The following is an 18,047-nucleotide window of genomic DNA, read 5'->3' on the forward strand; positions in this document are numbered from 1 at the left end:
GTTTTGCCAAGTTCTTGTGAGAGTTAGTACAAAATTTGTATTTGTTAAGCATTCAGTAGTTACCATTGGTTCTGAAGAGGACTTGGTGATCATATGTTTACTTGTTCACTAGTCTTGTATTATGCAAGATCGTGTTCCCTGGGCTGGTAGGTGCCCCAGACACTTGGGTGGACAAGATAGTACTGACCCTCCTGGGACTCCCAGTCTCATACAGTGGAGTAAGTGAGGGTGGCAACTGCAGCTTTGAATAGATGTGTAACTCCTCAAGCTCTTTAGTATATGCATTTGCGGTGACTGTTTTACACATTCACTCTTCATGATTATTAGGGAAGAGGCAGGGGATTAAATAAGTGAAAAGCAGGGGTGCCTGGGTGTCTCACTTGGTTAAGTGACTGACTTTGGTTCAGGTCATGATCTCACAGTTTGTGAGTTCGAGCCCCGTGTCGGGCTCTGTGCTAACAGCTCAAAGCCTGGAGCCTGCTTCAGATTCTGTGTCTCCTCTTCTCTCTGCCCCTCATGCTCATGCTCTGTCTTTCAATAAGATATAAACGTTAAAAATTTTTTTTTAAACAGCTGAAAAACAAAACCAAAGAGTATACTTTGCAATCAGTAAAGGTCTTCAACATTGTTTTGCTACATCATTCAGTTTTTACTCTTTTGTCATAATATATTTTGTTTCCCTTTTGGAAAATACAGAAAAATCTATAAAATAAAGAAGATCATAAAATATTATAAAATATAGACTTCTAAGTCTGTCACTATCTATAACAATTGTTAGCATTTTTACGTATTTAGTCTTTTTCCTACATATATATTTTGAGCAAAATAGGTACCTTAGTATAATTATAATTTTGAAGTATGATTTTTTTCACTTAGCTTTTTATCATAAGCATGTTTTCATGTCATAAAATATGTTTCATAAACATTATTATTTGTTGGCAATATGTTCCATTATGTCAACATGCCATAATTTATTGAGCCTTTCCTCTGTTGTTTTATTTTAAAGTTGCTTTTAGTTCACATAGTTATAAATAATCCTGTATATAGCCTTTGGTTGGATTTCTGGTCACTTCCTGTAGATTGATTTCTAGAAACAGAATGATTGGGTCAAGTCGATGACTTCTTTTAGGGCTCTTAATACAATCCAACAAAATATTTTTGGAGCATCTGAACTAATTTACTCTCTTAGCAGCAATGGATGTCTCATTACCTACTTGCCAGCATTGAGTAGTATAATTTATTTTTCTTTGCAAAATTGCTATATGAAAAATGATATATCATTCTTATTTTGTCTTTCTTTGGTTACTAGTGAGCTTGACTATATTTTTCATTTGTTTATTAGCCTCTTCAACTTTGCTTTTCGTTCAGGAATTATGTATTCGATCCTTTGTCCATTTTTCTGTTGGAATGCTCTTATAATTTTAGTTTCATTGCAGTCAGTCCTTATCTCTCTCAGTTGCCTTTTTCATGCCAGCTTGTTTTCTCTCTGTGACTTTCTGTTTTTATTTGATTGGTCCATGTCTTCTGGTATTCTATTGGGATGCCACATGATTTTCTAGCTTTTTTTCCTTCTAGCTCTTGTATACAGTTAATCACCAAGTTTTATTTTTAGACATGAGTTCTGTGCTACACCATAAAAATGCCATAATTGATTAAGAAAAATAAATGAACATAAAACAAATGACAGTATGTGTCTTTACATATCCTCATCAATTATGTAAGACCAATCTTGCTACAAAAGCTAGACATACTTTTCTACGTGTGCTGGACTTGCTAAGGACTTTGAAAATATGGGCTTTTCCTAGTAAACCTCTCTGTAGCAAGTATAGTGTTTCAGTTAGCTATTGCTACATAACAAATCACCCCCAAAATTCAGTAGGTTAAAAAAAAAAATAAACCTTTATTATTGCTCTCTAATCTACAGGCTTAGCTGGAAAGTTCTTTTAATTTTTTGGATTCACTTATGCATCTGCAGTCAGCTTTGCTGATCTTGGTTGGGTTCTCTCATCTACTATGGGCAGGTGGGGCAGCAGGCTGGAGGCTGGCCTCAGCTGCTTTCTCAGCTTAGACAGTTGGCTCTCCTTCTTATGCTCTCTCCTTCATCGGGAGTCCAGCCCAGCTGTTGCAACAGAATGAGCAGAAGTGTGCAAAGCCTCTTGAGACCTAAGCTCAGAACTGGAAAATTGTGACTTTAGCCTCATTCTATTGGTTGTGGTAAATACAAGTCTGGCCCAGATTGAGGAGTTGGGCAGACAGATGCTAAGACATGGAAGAGATCGAAAGTCACAATCTAAAGAGTGTAGACAAGGAGGCAAGAACAATTGGAACCATTATCATAATTAGACTACCCCACAAAGGCATTCTTTATTTCTCCAAAAATGTATTAAATGGGTTTAAACTGATAATTTTTTAAGAGAATTTTTAAGTTGCACTTGAATGCCCCAAGCATATTTAAATACCGAATACTAGGGGAAGTAAGGGTGAGTAGTCCTGTGGCAGCATACCATTTGGAGGGTGCACAGGGCTAGATGAGATAATTTGTCAGCATCTATATGTGTTTCGATGAAAGTGTTTACTAAATTTCTGTTATATAATCAGAAGAAAAATAAACTTACAGACATATTTAAAATGCATCAAATATTAAATTTGAACAAAACTTTAACATCTTTTCAAATTTGTAATGAGAAAAGTTGCCTCCATTAACATAACTTTTTAAAAATCAGCTTTGGGGGTGCCTGGGTGGCTCAGTCAGTTAAGCATCCGACTTCAGCTCAGGTCATGATCTCACAGTCCGAGAGTTTGAGCCCCACATCGGGCTCTGTGCTGACAGCTTGGAGCCTGGAGCCTGCTTCCTGCTACAGAGTCTGTGTCTCCCTCTCTCTCTGCCCCTCCCCCCCTCATGCTCTGTCTCTCTCTGTCTCAAAAATAAATAAAAATATTAAAAAATTTTTAAAAATAAATAAAAATCAGCTTTGATTTGAAATGGATAAGTGCAGTTCCTGATTAAAAAATTTTAATGATAATCTGAAGAAAACTTGAAGAGAAATTTTTGATAGTTACCATCTTGTGTGAAGAAGAATCCTTATCCACCTAGGAAATGTGAGAAAGTCTTCCACTTCCAATAATGGTGGACTCTGTCAGTAATTTGCACTGATCCTGTCGTTAGGATGATGAAGGAAGATGGATGAAATAAGAATTAGGATAAGCTAGCTGCTGAAACAAACAACTCCAAATCTCAGAGGCTGAACAAATGAACGTGTATTTCTTGCTCATATCACCATCCAGTGTAAGTTGGCCAGGACACTGCTCCATGTGGTCCTTCATGGAACCAGACTTTGTCCCTGTTGTGCTTCCACCCCTCCTTCAAGTCCTCAGAGCTCTCTGTTCAGTGTGCAGGTAAGTTAAGGCAGTGAGGATCCTGTGGGCCAGATCTAGAAGCCATGCAGATCACTTTCCTTTACATTCCACTGGCCTTAACCTGATCACACGGCCACACCTAAGTGCAAGAGAGTCTAGGGAATAGTGTCTAGCTGGGTGCCCAGGAAGATGAGGAAAACATGGATAGTGGTGAGTGCTAGCAATCTTTAAAAAAAAATGAGCTGAGTTGAACTGAGCTTACTTTTGGCAGCCTCACTGGATCAGCAGGACAAAAGTCAGAGTTTAGGACCAGCTCAGGATGGGGACCTAGTAAACTACCCCCACTTTGGATGGAACCTTGAAGGACTGAATGCTAGGAATAAGTGTGAACTAGAAGTCAACTAGCTCTCTCGTGGACTTCGGTCAAATTCAGTGAGCCAAGTGACTCAGAATACTTCAAGCCTCGAACTTGGCTTTATTTCTATGAGTGTTTTTTTTTTTTTTCAAAGATATACAAAGATACACAAAGCAAACATATGAGGAGACAAGACACTGTGGATGTGAACAAGAACAAGAACAAATGATAAAATTAGGAACTCCAGATATTAGAATTAGGAGTCTCTATTTTAAACAACTAACCTTACATATTCAAAGAGATTTTTTTGAATAGGCTTGGAAATTTAAGTGTAGGGATCTAGAGACTAAAAAGGTGAGACATAGACATAGGCTTTGGAGACATAGGCTTTGGAAAGAACCAATAGAAATTCTAGACCTATAAAGTACAATAACCAAAACAACTCAATGGATGAGTTTAAGAGCAAATAAACCAGAGCTAAAGAGAAATATAGTAGACTAGAATATGGGTCAGAGGAAGCTATCCACGGTGAGTCATGAAGAACTGAAAAAGGGAAAATACAAAACAAAGGATAAAAGCAATGGAGAATATGAAGTTTAGCTTAGGTTCTCTTAGAGTACCAGAAGGAGAAGAATGATGGAGCATGGAGCAGAGGCAATATACATGTACAGATGGACTGGATGTTGTCCGACATTTATGGAGAAAAGGAATACAGCGCACTCATCATCAAGCTTGCATGGAGAAAATTTGCTCAGATTAAAACATGACATAAATGGAAATATATCAGTCTGGGCTGTGACAAAATGGATTTTGACATCACTAGGCCTTTGATCAGGGAACTCTGGTGCTTGGCCACAAAAGCTAAACGTGAACTATTGGGAGATGCTACCATTCACCTCATCCCCTCTGTCTGGTTTTCCTAGTGTGAAGAACATAACTATATAACTGAAGTCAAATTTCACCCCAAATAGGAAATCCCTTATCCTTTTGTCAGGCTGTATAGGAGAAAATATATGTTCAGCCTTGTGTTTTATTTTCTTTTTAAATGTCCCTGAAAAAATAATACTTCCATGATGAAGAAAACCTTGGGGGAAAAAAATGTCCATGAAAAAACTGATATTATGATCTCACACATATGAGATAGGGTATAAGATTCCAATTATAAAAAATGACCCCCCACCAGAAATACTATCTTTGTTATTTAAAAGTAACACAGTTCATGGGGCAGGGATGGGGGAGATCAAAAAGGTATAATAAAATTCATCTTTGATTCCACCACCCAAAGATAACCACTGTTAACATTTTGATCTATATCTTTCTAGACTTTTCCTACATACATACTAAGATATACAACAAAGGCTTGCCTTGGGAATGGGGAATTTGGGCCAACTAAGAAAGAATAGGAGTTTTTTTTGTAGGTGGTTCAATTATTTTGGAGACAAATGGGTATAAAAGAAAGAATAAGCCTGCTCCTTGGGCTGTGTTGTGTTTTATTCACACATTCATTTGCTAATTCATTCAGTAAGTATTAAGCACTTCCCATGTGCCATGGTGCCATGTGCCGGGGGTAGGCGCTCTTCATTCTGTGGGCCTGGGGCCTTCCCCCACCTGTAGTGCTAATGGTATTACCAAAAATGTGGGAGGGGGCTGGCCTGAGACATGCTATTTTTGTCATCTGTAAACATGACTTCATGGAGAGCTAATGTGCCTGGCTGACAGAGACCGCAGCTTTTACCTCCTGAGTGCAAAGGCAGAAGCAAACTGGAGTGAGCCGAACTATTCACTTGTTTGGGCTCCCTGGCCTCATGAGCTCAGGAAAAGGTTATTTGATAGTGACTAGAAGAGTAGCTACTATTCATTAAATATCTGTTGTATGCCACATAGGTACTGTGCAGATACCATTTCATTTGCTTTTCATGTGACCTCTTAAAATTAATTTAAAATTATATTAATAAATTAATAAAATAAATGTGCTTTTCACATGACCACTTTAATAAGTAACATTTATTGAGCACTTACTATGTGACGGCCACTGTTAGAAGATTTTACATGTAGTCAGTACAGCGAAGCTTTGGGACAAACCCGTGAGACATGTCCTGCTATGATCCCCAGTTTACAGATGAGGAGATGGAGGTTCAGAGACACTTGCTCAAGGTCGCATGACTGGATGTGACCAACGATTCCAAAGTATAAAGTATGTTTTTGCCCACAGCTTTAACTTATTTTATTAATGAAAAATCGCATTTCTGAGTAATAAAAAAACAAACAAACCCATCTCTCACCAAAATCAATTCTGAGAGTTTATCACTTCTTGGATACTTCAACATTGAATCTAGTATAAGAAAACACTCTTTAACTACTAAAGATCTCACATTTTAGATTAATATTAATCTAATGTTGGAGCTGATTTCCTTGGTTAATGATGTCCTCCTTCAATTAATACATTTCATTCTTAGGTTTTATTTATTTATTTATTATTATTTTATGTTTATTTATTTATTTTTTGAGAGAGAAATAGAGACAGAGACAGAGAATCCCAAGCAGGCCCAGCACTGTCAGCACAGAGCCCCACGCAGGGCTTGAACTCAGGAACCATGAGATCATGACCTGAACCGAAATCCAGAGTCGGGTGCTTAATTGACTGAGTCACCCAGGCGCCCTTCTTCTTATATATACATATATATATATATATATATATATATATATATATATATATGTATACATACACACACACAACACACACATATATGTGTGTGTGTATGTATACATATATATATATATATATATATATATATATATATGTATATATATATTTTTTTTTTTTAGTGTTTATTTTTTTTTATTTTTGAGAAAGAGACAACGTGCGAGCGGGAAAGGGGCAGAGAGAGAGGAAGACACAGAATCTGAAGCAGGATCCAGGCTCTGAGGTGACAGCATAGAACCTGATGCAGGGCTCAAACTCACAGACTGAACTCATGGACCAGAAGTCAGAGGCTTAACTGAACTGAGCCACCCAGGTGCCCCTCTTTTTATGCTTTTAAAGAAAAAATTATATTGTTACCTCTCTGCAGCCTAAGTTGGGATTTCTTTGGCAATGAATAACCTTTACTAGTTTTAATGTTTTTTGTGGTGGTGGTAAAATAATATATAATATAAAATTTGCCTTTTTTTTTTTTTTTGGCCATTTAACCATTTTTAAGAGTGAAGTTCAGTGGCATTAAGTCCATTCGCGCTGTTGTGCAGCCCCCACCATGGTTCGTCTCTAGAACACTTTCATATTCCCAGACTGAAACTCAGTATCCATTAAACAGTCACTCCCCAGTGCCCACTTTTTTTTTTTAACCATTGTTTTAAACTGTATAAAGCTTAATTTTCTTTACATGAATGAGCACGTAATTTTTTAGGGATATGATATTTGCTATTTGCTAATATAATGGCAAATGTAGAACCTACTGACAAAGGTATATAATTTGTAAAAATAGCTGAGTGGGCAAAATTCTGATTTTCAGTTGCCCTAGGCACTCCAGTGCACTTCTGATGATGATTTTCCTTGGGCATGTAGTTATACTGATAGAAATCACATCCGTGCATAAAGAACGAGTTTAATTATACATAACTACATACCTAAGATGAGGTTTTACATTTTTTTACATATACTTTCTGATTTACAAAAGATGAGACACTAAATTCTCACTGATCTTAAAAAAGTAGTGTGTCACCCTCAGAGCGAGTGTCCTATTGTATGAGTTACACGCTGTATCTTGCCTTCCCCCTCCCCCTTTAGGGAATTGTTTTCCTTCTAGGGGATTCCACAGGCTCATTTGGTCCCTGCTGTGACTCTGAGGACTGGCAAATGCACAAAGACTGATTTAGGGGTTTGGATATGGTGGATGGGGGAGCAACGCTAACTGGTCCTATTTAGAATGACACTTTACATCCTCAACTCGTCTGTATTGAGCCTAATCATTTGAGCTCAAGATAATAAAAATAAAAAGCAGCCAAAGTGATTTGAGTGCTAATGTATGCCCTAGGCACTGTGGTAAATGCTTTGCCTGTATTATTTTGTGTCATCTTCACAATCCTGTGAGATAGGAATCAAACTCCCATTTATAGGTGGGAAAACTAAAGGAAGAGAGGGTGCCTGGGTGGCTCAGTCAGATCATCTGACTCTTGACCACAGCTCAGGTCATGATCTCATGGGTTTGTGAGATCAGGCCCTGCACTGGGCTCTGCGCTTGCAGCATGAAGGAGTTCTTGGGATTCTCTCTCTCCCTCTCTCTCTGTCCCTCCCCGCTTGCTTACTCTTACTCACTCTTTCTCTCTCTCTCTCTCTCTCTCTCAAAATAAACATTAAAAAAAACTAAAGGAAGAAAAAGATTAGGTAGCTTGCCAAAGGTGCACAGTTAATAAGTAACAGACTGAGTATTCACTCCTGGTTCATAACAACAGGCTTGACAGCAGGGTTCCCTTGAAGACAGCCAAGGTTAAACAAACAAACCAACAACCCCACAGTAGAGTCCCTATATGGCCAAGTGAGTTGGGGAGCCTCAGCTAAGGCCAGGCACTGGGTCTGGAGGTAAAGGCTGTGCAGCCAGGGAAGGAAATGGGAAAGGCAAGGGTCCCCTCTTCCAACCCCATTTGGTACCTGGTTGGTGAGAGGAGATTGGAGAAGGGACATCTCTAAGCAGATTTCCAAAGGAGCCAGGACATTCTTTGTGCTTCTTTGTGCCCTGTCTCCAGTCTCGTGCCCCTTTGCTCGGGGTCTCATAATTGCTGCATGCTTTTTTTTTTTTTTAAGTTTATTCATTTATTTTTGAGAGAGCAAGAGAATGCATGAGTGGGGGAAGAGAGAGAGAGAGAAAGAGAGAGAGAGAATCTCACACATTGTCAGTGCAGAACCTGACTCAAGGCTCGATCTAATGAACTGTGAGATCATGACCTGAGCCGAAGTCAGACGCTCGACCAGCTGAGCCACCCAGGCGCCCCAACTGTTGCATCCTTCTTAGAAGCTGCTCTCGCTTGAGGGAACCACTTCCCCAGAGCTTCACTCTCTGATTTACTCTCACCTCCCCACACTTCCGTGAGAGGTCTACTTTCCTGAGTGACTGGATTCAGCTGGTTGCCGGGAGAGTATAGGCTTAAATAGATGGGCTCTGTAGTGGAAATGACTGTCTCTCCTTGTCACAAGTCCCTAATTCTCCCAGGAATATAGACATACCTACATTTCTGGAAGAAGTTTTGATGCAAATAACTCAAGGAAGGGAGAGGTTTTTGGACAGGGTGGAGTGTTGATGGATTCTGCCCGAAATTGAGAGGCTTCACAGCCTGTGTCCCAGAATGTGTTTGCAGATAGTTTTCACGATTTTCATGAGCTAAATTCATGTTTCAGGAAGAAGTGCCTTACGTTATAGGTAGAGCCTTTGTGAATAATTTTGTGAGCCTTGAGTGTTGGACCCTCCTCACATCAAGAGGGAACATGTTGCACCAACTTATGCTCAAGTTCTCTGTCTGCTTCTGGTCAGGAAACCCTGTAGTATCTCCTATAGAAGCTGGCAGTGTTCACTATCTTGCTCTTGACCACTTGTACTTGAAATTCAATGGAAGATTTTTTCTGATGATTTTTTTATTATTTTAATGTTTAATTGTTTTTGAGAGAGAGAGAGCATGAGCAGGGGAGAGGCAGAGAGAGAGGGAGACACAGAATCCGAAGCAGGCTCCAGGCTCCGAGCTGTCAGCACAGAGCCCAACGCGGGGCTGGAACTCACAAGCTGTGAGATCATGACCTGAGCTAAAGTCGGATGCTTAACTGACTGAGCCACCCAGAGGCCCCATTTTCTGATGATTTCATACTGAAGCATAGTCTGTATTTCAAAATGGTGACATCAGAGGTGGCTTGCCATTGTAAGATAGCTCCATTTAGTGGTGGTGACAGTTTGCGGTTGAGCCATAAGAAGGATTTGTTGGGACACGTTTACGGTTATGTCATAGAAATAAAAAAATCGAAGGCTGAGTTTAAGACAGGGACCTACAACCTAACAACTGAGGCAGCTCAAGATACTCTTTCACTCCTCACCACACTCTGTCCTCTCTCCTGCCCCTTTCCTCCATCGCTATTACAGTTTCGGTAGACCCCGCTCTTCACCTGCTGTGAAAACTGCTCCATTTGGTCAGGTTACCCCAAACCACCCCCTAGATCAGGCCACGACCAGAAAAGGAGGTGTTTTCAAATTAAGGCAGGGCAACCAGAATTGGCTTTAGTTTTCTAGTCTTTACTTCATTTTAATTACAGCCACTTGGAGCCAGTGACTATCTGGAACTGTCAAAGAATTTCGATACAGTATTTTTACGAAACATTCCACAATTTACGCTGGCCAAGAGGACGCAAGCTCGAAGATTCATAACTCTCATTGATAACTTCTATGATTTCAAGGTAAGGATGTAGTGCATTTTCTCAAGACTAAACATTTTGAACTGTGGAGCCAGCTTGCCTGGGCTGGAATCCTGGTTTATTCTCTGTGCCTCAGTATCCTCATCTGCAAATTGGGGATAATAGGATTTGCCTCAGAGGATTGTTGTTGTTGAGGGCAAAATAAGCTAATCCATGAAGAACATTTAAAACGTTGTTTTGGTTGTTTTGAGGATTAAATGAGCATGTAAGGCAACTCGAATATCATGTGGCATTTGAGGGCAGGAGGAAAGTACCAGAATCCACTAGGAGGGAGAGGTGAGATTTTAATGTTTCATTAATTCATTCATTCAGCAACCTTTCTCATGCTAAGCAGTGCTAAATGCTGGAAATTCAATGACAGGCGAAGCCAGGTCTAGTGCCTGCCTTCATAGAGCTTATAGTCTAGTGTCAGAGAAACATTAATCAGACATCCACAGAGCTAAATGTGAAGTCACCACTGAGGACTGATCTCTTGGAAGGAGAGAGAGGAGTATGGTGCTCTGAGGGTCTGGGGGAGAGAAGGCTGATCTTTGGAGGTGGGGGGTGGGGGTGGACACAGGGAAGGCCTGCTGTGGACCACCTACATCAGAATCCTCTGGGCTACCGAAGGCCCACATTCCAGAGCCCACCGTGTCCCCAGCCCAGCAAATGAGCCCTAATCCCAGGGCTGTTCATCTGCAGATTCACAAGCTCCTCCACCGCTCCTTACAAATGCTGGAGAAGCGATGGCTAAACTCCAGTGCAGGTTGAAAAGGGGTCACCAGGGGGCATGTTTGCAGCTTGCAGCAAAGGCCCTGTGGTAGGCCTGAGCACAAAGGGCAACCAGCCTGGCTCAGGCACGGTGCTGAGAGGACTCTGCCACAGTGAGTCACCTCAAAATGTGCCACACACTCCAATGGGGCCAGCATACAGATGCTCAGCTAGACAGGAGAGGAAGGAAGCTAGGGGATCCAGTCCGGTCTCTTGTCTCCTGCATCACTTATCCAGACACCCTGCTCTGAAATAATCATGTGGGGTCCAGCATGAAGGGAGTGAGCCTGGAGGTGGCCCTCTGTTTTTAGAGGGCAATGCTTCAAGAAGAAAGTGGCAGAGGGGCATTAGTAGGTGGTTCTTAGAGTAAGAGGATTGATAAACTCTTACTTGTTCATGTTTCAGCTAGGAATAACTTGAGGAAAACATATGCCTCCCCCCCAGTCCTATCTCACTCCCCATTGTTTCACTTCTTAATTAATGGGAAAGAAGATTTCTGTGGCAATATGAAGGAATACCAGAACCACTCTCCTAACGTTTGCTTTAACTATATATCACACATGTAGGGCTGATATTCTTTTTTTAGAGAATCATTGAAATTCTCTTATTTCAGAAGTTGGGAGCGCTAAACAGACATTATTCTAGAATGTATTCATGGAAATTTGTGAAATCAGAGTATTCCTGTCTCAGTGATGAAAGAAGTGTCATTTGTGATTAAAAAGAATTTGTAAGAGGAGGTAGGAGACCGTCTGGAGATGGAAAAACTAGTCCCAATGTCAATACATTATTTTAAAGTATTGGTATCGTTGTTTAAATAATGATTTTTTAAAGGATAGCTGTGAATCCTGAAAACAAATTCAGGACTTGTTAAGCATCAAGAAGAGTATGTATTATCTTTAAATTTGTGGACATAGAGTTTATAAAGATATAAAGCTGTTTCCAATATATGATCACATATGCACACTCAAACACTTACGTAATCAACCAATATTAATGCCAAGCTTAGTCTTTTTGAAGAATGTCTTAGTGTAGGATGCTGATATAAATGTAGGTTCTAGAAATTCAGGGTGTGATTAGAGTAGCAATGCATTGAACTTAGCAGTCACCTCTGCAAGAAGCATCTTTGATGTACACAGAGACGGGCTCCAACCAGCCAGGTGTAAATGTCAACATCAAGGTGTAACGGAAAGACCACTGGACTTCAGATTGGGAGACCTGAGCTGGCATCACGAAAATCTTTGCTTCCTACTTTACAGGATATTACAAGCTGTAAGGAAATATTTAGAAACATACTATGCAGTTTAAAAATACCACTTTAAAGAAACACAAACTATTAGGAAGAATACAGACGTTTTAAAAGCGAACATCTAAACTCCCTGTAATGACAAACACAATTTTATTTCATGAGAGATTTGCTCTTACTTTCAAGTTGTGACATGTAAGGAGTCATACCATTTCCTCATTCTCCTCTCTTTCAGGTGCGCATAATTTGTTCTGCATCGACTCCTATATCAAGCTTATTTTTGCATCAACATCATGACAGTGAGTTGGAGCATAGCAGAATACTGATGGATGACTTGGGGCTGAGCCAGGTAGGCAATATTAACATAATCTCTTTTTATTATAAAACAGCCTAATTGTTTTGGGTTTTATACGTGGCTACATTTTGAAGACGGAATGCGATACGTATTTAACTATTGACTTGCTGCTTTCTTCTAAAGCCATTATAGCAGACTTTCTCTCAATGTCACTGAAGTAGAGAATAAAATCTTAGGGTGGAAGGAATCTTCATGATCACTTTTTGCATATAACGAAAACGAAGAACAGAGAAGGGGACAAGTGGGCCTGTGATCATCCTGCTGACTAATGGTGGGCAGGCCAGAAGCTGGACACCAGGGCACCTGTGTCTGGTGCTGGGCTCATTCTGCTACACCACGCTGCCTTTTTTTTTTTTTTTTTTTTTTTTAATTTTTTTCCATGTTTTTATTTTTTTGGTTTTGAGACAGAGAGAGACAGAGCATGAGCAGGGGGGGTGCAGAGAGAGAGCGAGACACAGAATCTGAAGCAGACTCCAGGCTCCGAGCTGTCAGCACAGAGCCCGACATGGGGCTCGAACCCATGGACCATGAGATCATGACCTGAGCCGAAGTCAGACGCCCAACTGACTGAGCCACCCAGGCGCCCCACCATGTTGCCTTTTGTAGATATTCTTTGTGTCTACTGGACTTGTAGAGTGCAAGATACAGTATCCAAGCATGCGGGCTGACTATTCCAGGACCGTAGAGTGCCTGGCAAGACGCTTGGTCTAAAAAGAAGTCCATCTTTCATCTCCCAACACCTATTCCATAAACATGCTATAGAGAACCAGCCAGTGCTGGCTCAGTCCTCCTGGAGCTTGGGGTCTGGTGATTCACCCCAGGTCAACCTAAAGTGATTTTACATTTCCTTATTCTGTATGAACATTACAGGGGATATTTCTCAACAGTTGAAATATTAGTCAAAATTTTAAAGCTATCCATAAACAATAATCTCCAGAATGAGGGGAGCCCATTCTTCCAACCCCAGAGTTGAAAGACCATCTGGAGTGAGGAAACAGTTCCTTATTGACCCAAGTAGAAATTATGCAATCTTAGGAGTTTGGGGAAATGAGGCCTATAATTCATTAAAAGGCGAACTTCTGGGGCACCTGGTGGCTCAGTCAGTTAAGTGTCTGACTTTGGCTCAGGTCATGATCTCACAGTTCGTGAATTTGAGCCCCACATTGGGCTCTGTGCTGACAGCACAGAGCCTGGAGCCTGCTTTGGATTCTGTGTCTCCATCTTTCTCTGCCCTCGCCCACTCATGCTGTCTCTCTCAAAAAATAAATAAACATCAAGAAAATAAAATTAAAAAATAAATTTTGAATATTTTTTTTAAAAGTGAACTTTCAAAATATGACTGCTTAAACCTATGTGTAAAAATAAATAGCTACTTATAAATCTATATGCTAAGAACTTTCAAAATGGTGGTTTCTTTAAGAACGGTACGTATATCCAAATAATATCTTTTACTGTTTGAAAAAATACACTGGAGGGGCTATATCATCTCAGTTTCTAAAGTTTTTTAAATCATTGGTGCTTCAGCTTTTCTCCCTAGGATCAGGGTTCACATGTAGGGTGAAGTAAGCTGAACACGTGGGGCCAATAATCTATGAAGGAATGAGGGCTTTGGACCACAGGGTCATGCAGTTTTGCAGTAGGTCAGCCAGGAATACGTGGACTAAGGAGTCGAGAAGTTTTCTCTGAAGAAATGTGGTAGAAACCCCTAAGGAAAGACACAATTTCTCTTTCTCACTTACTGGCCACAAGCCCATGTTGCTATCACCAGTCCCAGGCTGTTTGCTGCCCTCACTGAGGGATCCCCGACTTAACCGTGGTTGGTGGGATCACAAAATGTCCCAGCAGCTCAAGACCAAAGAGCAGCTCTGCCTTCCCAAAGTAGGCTTCCAGGCCACTCTCTAGGCCCACAGGGGACCTCTGTGTCAGCCCATTAGGAAAAGGTTCTGCAGGAGTTTATCCTCAGGGCCTCTGGTTGGGAATGTGGCCCTGCCTGTGACGCTTCAGAGGGATGTGTCAGCCTCTTCCAAACTTGCCAGAACTGCTGTGTTTTGGGTATTACTTCCTTGTGGTGTGCACTTTTGGAGAAAGAATTCTTTTCTGTCTGACGTGTCCTTTCTTCAGATTCTGCAGAAAACTTTCATCATGCAAAAACTTTCTTCATGCAAAAATGTTCATATTTGGATTTTGGGGCATTGTTTCAGCTTTAATTATTCTTCTTATGTTTTCCCTATCATTTTCTCCCTGGTAATTTGTTCTGTCCATTGATTATTGGCGTAAATTAGTGGATTCTCTAGTATCCAGAGAGATTATTATATATGAAAAGAGATTATTATATATGAAAAAAAGTGTATGAAACATTTTAAAATCTAAATCAAAAAAGGTAAACCTAAAAAGTTGTTTTAACCCTGTACTTAGTTTTGTAAATCTGTATTTGTGGTAGTTTTAATTGGTGCTGGGTTGTTTCCTTTGTTTTGTTTTGTTTTGTGTTTTGGTAACCAGGACTCAGCAGAAGGACTCTCCATGTTTACCGGAGAAGAGGAAATCTTTGCGTTTCAGCGCACGATTTCCCGGCTCACAGAAATGCAGACTGAGCAGTACTGGAATGAAGGGGACAGAGGCAAGAAGTAACCGTGACTTTTTCATGAATAAAACTCAGGACGGATGATTACGGCAGGGAGAACTCTTCATTATGGAACTTGAAGGAATCGTTTTCTCATCGTTAATTATGCACTTTGTCCTCTGGACCATTTTTATCTAAAATTTCTCTCAGAGATGTAGTAGTGGATTCGTAAGTCAAAGCCATTTTTGTAGGTTTACTTTTTGCCTATTTATTTGGCTTTATTTCTGCACCACAAAATTAAAATCATCACTCCTGAAGATTAATGTAGGACCAGACCTTTTGGTTTCGTATTAAGCCACTTGAATGATCCTTGAACACACACACACACACACACACACACACACACACACACACACACGGTTAAATGCGGTGTCGTTATGGAAATCTCCGAGCTTTGGCTGCATATTAGCCATATGATACAAACACATCTTTTATGAGAGGGGAGAAAAACCCCTATATTTCAATTCAAAGCCAAGAAACTTTCTGATCTTGTTATAAACTAAAGAGAATAACATTTTAGAATATGGGCTTATATGTGTGATTTTAGGGGGCCAAGAATGATACTTGACAAGAAGTCTCCCAGGCCTTCAGGATTCCTCACAACCGAGGGTATGTTTTTTGACCTGCTATCAGGCTTGGCAGAGGCAGGACCAGATCTTCAGTGGACACGAAGTTGCCCGAAAAAAATTGAGGATGACACCATAGAATAAGGAGCGAGGGTGTCAAATTCTAACCCGCAGGCAGATCCCCCAAGTCTGACTGCCAGTAGAGGAACAGATGCCAGGAATAGGGGCCAGCGAGAGGGTGTCAGGAGGGGACAGAGTCCTGGGCACACAAAGTAGCAGAGCGGATTCCAGCTCATCTGACGCCAGCAGGACTCCAGTGGACGGGAGGCTCTGCCCAGCGCTCGGACGCCTTTGCTCTGGCTGCCAAATGCCACTCCCCACTCTCGCCTCTGCTTCTGTGGTGAGATGGACTTAACCGTAAATGGGAAGGAACACTGATGAACCTGCTTAAATAAAATCTGACTTGTCCTTCATCGAGGTCTTTCCTTCCTTCATTCAAGTACAACCTGACTTTGCTATTATCCCAGAAGGGATCTTAGTTGAGGCTGTTAATAGGATCTAAATCCCTCTTCCAGGAAAAAAGAGAAAAGGAAAACTGCAAAATCTATAACATATTGTGAAAATCAAATACTTGGGGGGAGTAGGCACAGTTCAAATGATTACGGTTGTCAACACAAGCCCTTTTGAATCTTTTGAATTTATACGTGAATCTATCCACATGGGTCTATTTTGGACATTAACCTAAGTCAAGCAGATAGATGGATAGGGTACCCAAGTATAGAGAAAAGTTTAAATCAAGGATTCTGAAGTTAACTGTGGGTTTAAAAACATTAAAAGTTTTTTATTTCTGGGGTGCCTGGGTGGCTCAGTCATTTAAGCGTCTGACTTCAGCTCAGGTCACGATCTCATGGTTTGTGAGTTCGAGCCCCACGTCGGATTCTGTGCTGACAGCTCAGAGCCTGGAGCCTGGCTTCGGATTCTGTGTCTCCCTCTCTCTGCCTCTCCCCTGCTCACACTCTGTTTATCTCTCTCAAAAATAAACAAACATTAAAGAAACATTAAACTTTTTTTAAATTGAAGTATAGTCACACAGTGTTGCATTAGTTTCAAGTGTATGTGATTCCACAAGTCCGTACATTATGCTGTGCTCACCACAAGTGTAGTTACCATACAACGCTATTACAGTACCATTGACTATATTCCCTATGCTGTACCTTTTATCCCTGTGACTTATTCATTCCATAACTGGAAGCCTCTCTTACATTTCCCTTCACCCATTCTGCCCATCCCCCCAGCCTCCTCTTCCCTGGAAACCATCAGTTTGTTCTCTGTACTTGTGGGTTTGTTTCTGCTTTTTGTTTGTTTGTTTTGTTTTTTAAATTCCATGTGTGAGTGAAATCGTATGATATTTGCCCTTTTCCGTCTGACTTATTTCGCCAGCATAATATCTTCTAGGTCCATCCGTGTTGCTGCAGATGGAAAGATCTCACCCTTCTTTATGGCTAAGTGTAAAAATATCTTCATTGAAGTGAAACAAAAAGAGTTCAAAAACAGGCCAAATAGGTTAAGAGGGACGAAGGTGGGATATAACCACTGTCTGCCAGATTTATTGCTAGATATTTATATTATCTCAGATAAAAAATTTAGCCTAGAGAGTTATATAATCATCCCTGTTTATAGATAAGGAACCAAGGCTTGGGATAGTTAAGTAGCTGGACCTAAGATTCACAACTACAAAACTCACTTGTTGTGCTTTATACCACATCACCTCTATAAAAAAGAGGTTATTTTTAATATTTTTATAAAAACTTCAGTGAATATGAATTTACAACAGAACCATTGCTTTGAACTCTATAAGTATAAAATGTGTAACTTGTTTCTATCAATCTTAGCTTTTTGCTTTTCACATTTCTTTGGCAATTACGCTATACCTTAATAAAAAGACCGTATGAACGGATGGACAGACAGATGGCCAGCCTGACTGATAGAGGAACTGTCTCTGAGGGTGTGGGTGTATGTGAACTAGTCTGTACTCAAATACTATTGTAAAAGTTCAGTTGAAGTAAGGTATTTGGAATTAGAATTTCATTTTTCTATGGAAACAATGAGGTGATGTTAGGGCCCTGGCACTGCACAGAAGCCCATGGAATTCTCAGTGTGACTGACCCATAATTTTGGTACTAAAGAACTTTAACTTTTAAATATTGTTTCTATAGGGCAAATTGTAGTTCAGGTTCCACCTGAGTACTTGGATCATGTCCCCACCTCTGTCCCATTCCCTATGCCTCACCTCCTCCAGGGCCTGGCAGTATAGGCCAAAGTAAAGGGGCTGTCTGAGCTGGGAGTTGGGGAG

The 18,047-nt window shown here is 40.5% G+C and overlaps 1 protein-coding gene across 4 annotated transcripts in view; it reads left to right on the plus strand.

The window, feature by feature from the left end:
• The window catches only part of AFG1L (AFG1 like ATPase), a 196,737-nt gene extending 180,566 nt beyond the window's left edge, over window positions 1-16,171 (plus strand). For 3 of the 4 annotated variants that reach the window (XM_007078748.3, XM_042986923.1, XM_042986924.1), the window contains exons 12-14: window positions 10,002-10,142; window positions 12,389-12,502; window positions 15,008-16,171. In XM_007078748.3, the coding sequence (XP_007078810.2) occupies window positions 10,002-10,142; window positions 12,389-12,502; window positions 15,008-15,136 (384 nt within the window). In that variant the 3' untranslated portion in view covers window positions 15,137-16,171. Of the gene's footprint in view, window positions 1-10,001; window positions 10,143-12,388; window positions 12,503-15,007 lie in introns of those variants that run through there. The other variant, XM_042986922.1, reaches the window with a different exon arrangement.
• The last annotated feature ends 1,876 nt before the right edge of the window (window positions 16,172-18,047 follow it).

Source organism: Panthera tigris, chromosome B2 (genome assembly GCF_018350195.1).
Source record: "Panthera tigris isolate Pti1 chromosome B2, P.tigris_Pti1_mat1.1, whole genome shotgun sequence".
NCBI lineage: Eukaryota > Metazoa > Chordata > Mammalia > Carnivora > Felidae > Panthera > Panthera tigris.